This window comes from Dipodomys ordii, unplaced genomic scaffold, assembly GCF_000151885.1.
Source record: "Dipodomys ordii isolate 6190 unplaced genomic scaffold, Dord_2.0 Scaffold81, whole genome shotgun sequence".
NCBI classification, from domain to species: Eukaryota; Metazoa; Chordata; class Mammalia; order Rodentia; family Heteromyidae; genus Dipodomys; species Dipodomys ordii.
Window position 1 is genome coordinate 1,640,313 of NW_012267297.1, and position 8,890 is coordinate 1,649,202.

The window sequence follows — 8,890 nt, forward strand, 5'->3', positions numbered from 1 at the left end:
TTCCTTCCTTCCTTCCTTCCTTCCTTCCTTCTTTCTTTCTTCTTTCTTTCTTTCTTTCTTTCTTTCTTTCGTTCTTTCTTGAACTGAGATTTGAACTCAGGGACTTGAACTTTTGCCCCAGGCTGGACTGGAGACTATGATTCTCTTTCCCCTACCGCCCATGCAGTTGGTATTACAGGCAGGCACCCGGGGCTAGACCCTCCTCCCCGAATGATTGGCCTTCTCCACCGTCTCTCCACTCTGCCCTGAGAACACCTGTGAGTATTTCCTTTAGCTCGGATGATCTCAGCCTCCAGAGTAGCTGGGATTACAGGCGTGAGCCACCGGCCCTGGGCTGCTATCTACTTTGATTCAAGATCTTGGTCCTCCTTGGGTGTGTTAAAGGTGACATTTGCCCACCTCTGATGGCTCATCTGATGAATCTGGAAGCAAGCAGCTGTCCTCTGGCCGGCTGTTCATTCTAGAGCGGTTGGCCGGGCACCTGATCTGTGTGCTGCGGTGCTGGGCGGCAGTGGGGGAGCGCGCACATGCGTGTGTGTGTGTGTGTGTGTGTGTGTGTGTTTCCAAGCTGGAAGGCACGGGAGTGTGGTGCTGCTTACACAAAACCCCGCACAGAACGGGGGAAAAGGCCACGTCCCTGTCTTTACCTATCCACGCTTCACAACCCCAGCGTCCCGAGGTAGAAAGCTCGGGAAAGAACTAGAAAAGCAAGAGGAAAACAAAAGATCCCAGGCGGAGTTTCCATGTGGCTTTGATTCCGGCTCCCACTCTTGAGTCAAGAGTAGGGAAGATGGGGGCTGGAGGCCTGGTCCAGTTGGTAGAGCACCAGCCAGTGGGCGAAAGCATTGGTACTGAGTTCGAGTCCCACCCTTGGACCAAAGTTTACAAAAAGAAAAGCTGGGCACCAGTGGCTCATGCCTGTCATCCCAGCTACTCAGGAGGCTGAGAGCTGAGGATCACGGTTCAAAGCCAGCCCAGGGCAGGAAAATCCATGAGACTCTTATCTCCAATAAAACTACTCAGAAAAAGCCGGAAGTCGTGCTGTGGCTCAAGTGGTAGAGCATTAGCTCTGAGCACAAAGAGGCTCGGAGACAGTGCCCAGGCCCTGAGTTCAAGCCCCAGGACCGGCAAACAATCGGGGCCCTTTTGATATCACACATACCCTGATTATATTTTTCTAGGAACTCTTATGCCTGGTGCCTGTGCGGCCCGACTGACCCCGCTGCGTGGGCCAGGAGCCCTGGCAGCCCTGGGACGGCGTTTCCCGGCAACCCACCGCCCAGACTTCCCCGAACTAGACTACAGGAAGCAGCCGCTAAGCCAGGTGTCTGGGGCCTGGGGAACGTGGCCCAGGGAGGGAAAGAAAGGGAGAAGACAATCACCCCCTCCCCTCACACCGCAGGGGGGTGCTGTGATTCACACACACACACACACACACACACACACACACATGCTACAATGTGCTATGCTTCTGGAAACACACCCAATGATAAACAAATACATTCTGGAAACCACATTGGAACAGGAAATCTGCCGGTCGGGGGCGAGAAATTATTATGTATAATATGCTGGAAAGAAAATCTGACCCTGGGAACCGAGAGTTGGGAACATTATTATATTTCCCCTACTATGTATGTATATATTTATATTTGAGTGTTTGGAAAGAATTTCTACTTAAGAGTTCATTTTATTTGTGTCTCTGAGGAAAGAGGCAGCAGGGGAAAAAAAAAAAGCTAGGGAAGGCTGTTAAAAGCTGTATTTGTGGAATGTTATCATCCTCCAAACATAACACAGACTGACTCCCATTAACAACAACAACAACAACAACAAAATGGGGCCGGCCCAGGGTAGTCAAATGAGGTCAAGAATGACATTGTTCGGGCTCAGTGGTAGAGTGCTGGTCTAGTGTGCACGAAGCCCTGGGTTCGATTCCTCAGTACCACAACAGACACAGAAAAAAAAGCCAGGAGTGGCCCTGTGGCTCAAGAGGTAGAGCATCAGCCTGGAGCAAAAGATGCTCAGGGACAGCATCCAGGCCCTGGGTTTACACCCCAGGACTGGCAATAAAACAAACCCCACAAAGATGTCAGAGATGGGAGAGGGGCAGTTCAGTGGAAGATCACAGCTAATCACAGGGGCCTAGCTTCAAGGAGGCTTAAGATCCTGGGTGTGAAGGAGACCAAAAGAGAAATGGCCCAGGAAGAAGACACCAAGAGGGACACTGGGGTGGGAAGAATGCCTTCTCCACGAGCCAAAAACTCTCCCTACCCTCTCGAAGTCTTCCCTCCAATACTCCACTGTCCCCTCCAAAACTCCAGCCAACCACAGAACCAGCAACCCTGAATTCTGCACCTGCCACCTCTGTGTTAAGACTCTCCGGTTTCTAGATTTCACTCCCCTTTCCCCTAATTTTGGTATCTAGTATTTGTCAATCATCTACTAGACGCCATCACATGGATCCTCGATCCGCCTTTTACTTTGTTCTGCAATCGGTAGCTCGCATTATAGTGCATTATAGCCTCCCACCTCTGGAAGTGGTCTTGAACTCACGATCTTCCCGACAGCTGGGATTACAGGCGAGAACCGCCATGCCCTGCCTTTTCGTTAATTTCTGTGGCTGCCTCTCTACCAAGGACCTTCAGTGCCGTTCACCTACGTTTGTATTTTATTTACTTTATTTGGCCTGTCACACCGAGCTCTTGCTTGCTGGGTAATTGGCTATCCTCATGGTTTCCAGAATCATCTGGTAAGTTCCCATTCCCGTTCCCACAACTCTCCTAATCTAAAGGCTTGGTGGGGGAGGGGAGAGGAAGGAGGTGGGACTTTCCAATGCCAATCAAACAAAACCCTAGCCCGGTTTGGGCTTCTAATGTCTCCCACACATGTCTCTCGTCAAGTCCGCCCATCTCAGATCTCCTTGGCTGCCAGTACATTTTTCTCGGTGCTAGCCAAATTGGCCAGTTCACCAATTCCTCACTAAACTCCTTTCAAAACAAAACAATCTCCCCGGAGCTGTGGATTTTCCTTTACAATGTCCAAATGTTCTCTCTCACCGACAGCCTGGCTCCGTGGCCTCCTCCATCCACATTTTTTTCTTTTCCCTCCTCTGTCTCTGGAATCGCCACCTTATAACCCGTAGGAAAGCTGTCCATGTGGTACATACTTAGATTTTAAGATCTAGCAGTGCTCAGAACACGTTCTGTGGGCTTTTATTTCCACTGTCTGGCAAAGGAAGTATCTAGCCAGTGTCGGCTCCCCAAACCATAAAATCGTGGAGCTCAAAATGCCCCTGGAGAGGAGGCGCTCCAACCCTTGTATTTTACAGGTGAAAGGGTTGACGGTGTTGAGTGTTAAGTACCTTTTGAGTCTCCCCAGGTGCTCAGCCTTATGACTGACCACCCGGGCCCCTGTTCCCCCCCTTCTTCATCGCACCTGTCCTGGGCAAGACAGGGTTGAGTCACCTCGCTGGTCAGCCATGTCCCTGGACTTGAACTTGGAGCCCACCCAGCCGCAGATGCCAAACACCTGGCGTCCTTCCCAGCCCCAGAGGCCTGGGGCTCTGCCAGGCCCCGGGGCCATGCTGGGAAAGGCCGCCAGGCCCGTCCACGCCACTCACCAGGCGGAAGAGGGAGATGGTGCTGCCGGTGATGTTGTAATGGCTCAGGACCTCGGAGCGGTTGGTGATGCCAAAGGGCACGTCCTGGAACTCCAGGGCCACACGGTGGAACACCGCCACGGCTGGCATCTCCAAGTCCTGAGGGAAACAAACAAACGCACAGGAGGAGCAACGAGCAAGCGCCAGAGGCTACGTTGGTGGGGACAGGAGCTGACAGGAGAGTGGAGATGGGGTCTCTGTCAGCAGAGTCAGGGGCGTGGGCCTGGTGCACGGCCAGCTCCGTGGGCAGTTGGATCGCCGGGCCGGGGGAATCCACGGGTCACCAGGCCAGGGGTCAGGAGCCCATGGGTGGTGGGGAAATCTCAGGGCGGTGTGTGTCCTGACCTGAAAGCATGGACTGGTGGAGGGATCCACTGGAGCAGAGATGTTTTGGGGGACACTTTGTGGAGGGGAGAAGAAGAGAGGCCCCCCCAAATGCAAGAAACAGATGGGGAAATGATCATCATTAATAATGATCATTAGCAAGTATGTTTTAAAGGGAGAATGAAAGCCCTAACCGCGTGGAGGGGAAGCAGGCCGGCGGCCGGAGGCTTGAAAACAATATGGCAGGTGGGACCACTCAATAAGATGAATGTGTCCTTCACAGCCCTGGGCGAGGGCAAGGGCCCCAGACCCCCACCCATCACGAGCCCCTTCCAGACTTGGGGGTGGAGATGGGGATCCAATCACAGGGAACACACCAAGGTCAGGGAACCCATCAGAAGAGCCCCAGCAGACCATGTCCACCCCTCAGCCAATCAGCTCCAAGGTCAGGGAGCCAATCAGAAAACTCCCTGCGGAGCGTGTTCACCCCTCCGCCAATTGGACCAGGAGTAAATCCTAGATACTAGGGGGGAGAGAGAGAGGAGAACTAAAGAGAGAGACAGAGAGAGACAGAGAGACAGAGGGAGACAGAGAACCAGACAGAGAGAGAGGAGAGAGGGAGGAGGGAAGGGGGGAGGGAAGGGGGAGGGAGGGGAAGGGAGGGAGGGGGAGCTGGTCCTCTCCCACATCCCCGGCTGCCCTTGTGGCTGTCTGTTCTCGATGAAGCTTCCTTCCTCTCCTGAGCCGGGTCCAGGGTGGCTGGGCCTCGACTTCCAGACCTCCTGGGTGGAGGCCTCGAGGATCCACAGAGCCCTGGGCCCCGCCCCGCTGGGGTGGGGGGGGCTGGGGCTGGGTGGGATTTCCTCCACCCTTCTAGAACCTTCTCCGGCAGCCACATCGGGTGGTCGTGGATGGATTGATCGAACCCTTCCTGCATCTGCCTCTCGCTGGGAGGGGCCCAGGGACCCGGCCAGGTGTTGAATGGATTGCAGCTGTCTAGTGGCTGTGTGTGTGTGTGTGTGCACACGTGTGCGTGTGCGTGTGTACCACCTGCCCTGGGGCTTGAGCTCAGCCTCTGGCGCCGTCCCTGAGTCTTTTCACCCCTTGCTGGAGGCTCTACCACCTGAGCCCCAGCCCCACCTCCGGGCCTTTTGGTGGGTCTGTGGAGATACAAGCCCGTCCAGGCTGGTTTCGAACCCTGATCCTCGGATCTCAGCCTCCTGAGCGGATGGGGTGACCGGCGTGCGCCCCGTTGCCCCCGGCTGGGCTGGACGTGGCTTGGGTGAGGCCCTCTCTTTTCTAATCCTTGCAAACTGGGACTCACTGCTGGCCTCTGCTGGCCAGTGATGTGCGCGCACGCCCAGCCCGGCCTGGCCCAGACCCCCCCACCCCAGCTCTGTGCACAGAACCCCCAGGGTGGAATGGAGACCTACAAGAAGGCCTCAGTGGACGGAGGGAGAGCTAGCGGCTTCCCCCTGTCATCCCAGCCTCTCAGGAGGCTGAGATCTGGAGGATCACGGTTCAAAGCCAGCCCAGGACAGGAAAGTCCATGAGACTCTGATCTCCCATGAACCACCAGAAAATAGCAGAAGTGGCGCTGTGGCTCACGTGGTAGAGCACCAGCCTGGAGTGAAAGAGCTCAGGGACAGCGCCCAGGCCCTGAGTTCGAGCCCCGCGACCAACCAAACAAAACAAATCAGGAGAAAATTGCTCCTCAGATGGCGGAGGCCAGGCCGGCCCTGGAGCGGACACCCGGGGTGCGAGGGGGCGTAGAGTCTTGGGGCGCACAGGACGTCTCTCTTCCTGTGGATCCTGACCCGGCCACACAGCCCAGAGCTCCCCAAGCAAGCATGTGCGAGAAAGATGGCACTGCAGAGATGGAATGTTCCAGAAAGTCACAGGCCTTCATGGACGCCGGCCGTCTCCGTCCCATGGCCTGTCACCGTCACTGCCAGGGTTGGCATAGGAGCCGTGTGCCTGGGGGGGGGCAGGGGGAGGACGGGGGGGAGGACAGGGAGGATGGGGGGGAGGACAGAGAGGAGGGGGAAGGACAGGGGGAGGGGGGAGAATGGGGGAAGGATCGCGGGGCGGGGGAGGGGGACCAACCTGGAAAAAGCCTATGAGTGTCACCTCAGCCCCCGCGACAAAGTCCACGGCCGCCGGGACGTCCATCAGCCACACAGGACCCCGTGAGACACTCGGTTCATCTAGAGAGAGAGCAAGACCACAGAAAACAAGTGAGACAGACAGACAGACAGAGACAGAGAGACAGAGACAGACAGACAGAGACAGACAGACAGAGACAGAGACAGAGAGCAGACAGAGACAGAGACAGCGAGAGAGACAGAGACAAAGACAGAAAGACAGAGACAGAGAGAGACAGAGAAAGACAAGATAGAGAGACAGAGGCAGAGAGACAGAGACAGAGAGAAAGAGACAGAGACAGACAGACAGAGACAGAGAGACAGAGACAGAGAGACAGAGACAGAAAGACAAGATAGACAGAGAGACAGAGGCAGAGAGACAGACAGAGACAGAGAGACAGAGACAGAGACAGACAGACAGACAGACAGAGACAGACAGAGACAGAGAGACAAAGACAGAAAGACAGAGACAGAGAGACACAGAGAGACAGGGACAGAGACAGAGAGAGAGACAGAGAAAGAGACAGAGAGACAGAGACAGAAAGACAAGATAGAGAGACAGAGACAGAGGCAGAGAGACAGAGACAGAGAGACAGACAGAGAGAGACAGAGACAGAGAGACAGAGGGACAGAGAGACAGAGATAAAGGAGAGAGACAGAGCGAGACAGAGAGAGATCATCAGAGAGAGAGGGGGAGACAGATAGGGAGAGAGAATACTCCAGAAAAAGAGACAGAAAGCAAATGTAGATTTTGGGGTGCTGAGCATCTGGCACCCCATGTCACTGTTTCTAGGAACGCAGTGACCACCTAAGACTTTATGTACTTTTATTGCTATTATTATCACTATTGTCATCGTTATCATTGTCACTAACGTCGTGAGCCATCGGGCTGTCTGTCCCCCAGACAACACACGGTTAGATCCCCCCCATCTCTGCTTGGTGACACCCAGCACCACCCAGAACATTCTAGGCTTGGGTGAGGAACACCCAGAGAACAGCTGAGCCCCTCCATAGCTCACACCCCGCTTCTGTTCAATTCCGGGGCTCCCCCCCATCCCCAGGGGAAGGAGCAAGACCTTTTACCTGGGGGTTCTTGCACTTCTGTGGGGAGCCCAGGGCGGGGGCCGCAGGTGAGGAGGAGGAGGAGGGGGAGCACACATCCGGGGCTCGCGGGTTCCATGCTCCGGCCCTGGGTTTGGGGTTCTGGGGTGCAGGATCCCGGCCGAGCTGCCGGCTGGTAATCCCGAGGCGGTGGTGTTTTTAAGTTCTGTGGGAAATCTCGCAGGTGGCCGCGTTGAGGCTCGGGGCCTCCCAAGGTAAACAGCCCGGAAGAAAAGCAGAGGGCTGGGTGCTGGATGCCGGGTGATGACTGAGGTGCTGGGACCCAAAGGCTCCGTCATGATCGGAACCAGAACTCGCAGCGGGGACAAAGAAAGAGGGAAGGCCAGGAAAGCTTGCAGGGCGGGCGGGAGCTGGCGGCTCCTGCCTTTAATCCCGGCTCCCCCAGCAGCCATGGTCGGAAGTGAATCCACTGGAAAGGAGTATGGCCGGTGGAGGGAGGCTGGTGGAGGGAGGCTGAGGGAGGGAGGCCGGGGGAGGGAGGCCGGGGGGAGGGAGGCCGGGGAGGCTGGCAGGGGGAGGCCGGGGGAGGGAGGCCAGTGGAGGGAGGCTGGTGGGGGGGAGGCCGGGGAGGCTGGCTTTGGCCCACCCACCCAATGAATCCAAGGTGAGATGGCTGTGGGCACTGAGGTCTCAAGCTTAGGAGAAACTTCCAGAAGAAAAGAGCAGGACGGAGGGTGGACAACACCGACACATGGTGAACCTGACAAGGCATGTTGTATGTATATGTGCACATATGCACATGCATGTATAGGTGTACATACATGTGCGTGTGGGTATGGACACGTGTGTATGTGGACACGTGTGCATGCACGGACATGTGTGTATGTATGGACATATGTGGACATGCGTATATATATGTGTATATGTACATGTGTGCATATATGTACATGTGCGTGCATGGACATGTGTGTGTGCATGGACATGTGTGTATATATGTGAATGTGTGTGCATGGACATGTGTATAAATGGACTGTGTATGCATGGACATGTGTGTATATGTGCATTGTGTGTGCATGGACGTGTGTATGTGGACATGTGTTTATGCATGGACATGTATGAGGACATGTGTGTATGTAGACATGTGTGTATGCATGGACATGTGTGTACATATGGGCACGTGTGTATATATGGACGTCAAAATGAAAATCCCCCCCAACATAAACTATATGATGCCAACAATAAAAATGCGGAGGGAAAGGATGAGGCTCCAAGGAGAGTTGGAGTACTGCGCAGGCGTCACAAAGGAAAACTGCAGCAGATCTTTTCACCCCGTACACTGTGTTCTGACACTTGCTGCCCAGGGCCGGATTAGCCTGCTGACCAAGTCCGCCCTCGGTGCTGTGTCTTGCGCCCCCTTCCTTTCTTCCCTCTTTCCCCCCCCAGCGTCTCCAGAAGATGCCCAGAGGGGAAACTGTTGGCGCCATATTGGTTGGAAACAAGGAAAAGAGGCTCTCGGTCGGGTGTGGACACAGGCGGCTGCTGCTTTATTCTCTCTCCCTTGTCGGGTGTTTACAATGTCTCCCACAACAAAGAAGCAGCGTCTCAATACTGGGGATGGGGGTGGGGGGGAGGGCCCAGAAGTCAGGGAGCCAGAGACTCGCACCCAGGACTCGCAGGGTCGGGAGGGAGCCGGGGCACCGCGTGG

General features: G+C 55.3%; 1 protein-coding gene across 2 annotated transcripts in view; it reads right to left on the bottom strand.

Annotated features, from left to right (window-relative positions):
- The window catches only part of Erp27 (endoplasmic reticulum protein 27), a 10,999-nt gene extending 3,311 nt beyond the window's left edge, over positions 1-7,688 (bottom strand). The window contains exons 1-3 of one of the 2 annotated variants that reach the window (XM_013025119.1): positions 7,207-7,688; positions 6,086-6,186; positions 3,617-3,754 (exon numbers count right to left, since the gene is read on the bottom strand). In XM_013025119.1, coding sequence (XP_012880573.1) covers positions 3,617-3,754; positions 6,086-6,186; positions 7,207-7,303 — 336 coding nt within the window. In that variant the 5' untranslated portion in view covers positions 7,304-7,688. Of the gene's footprint in view, positions 1-3,616; positions 3,755-4,000; positions 4,194-6,085; positions 6,187-7,206 lie in introns of those variants that run through there. The other variant, XM_013025120.1, reaches the window with a different exon arrangement.
- Positions 7,689-8,890: the final 1,202 nt, after the last annotated feature.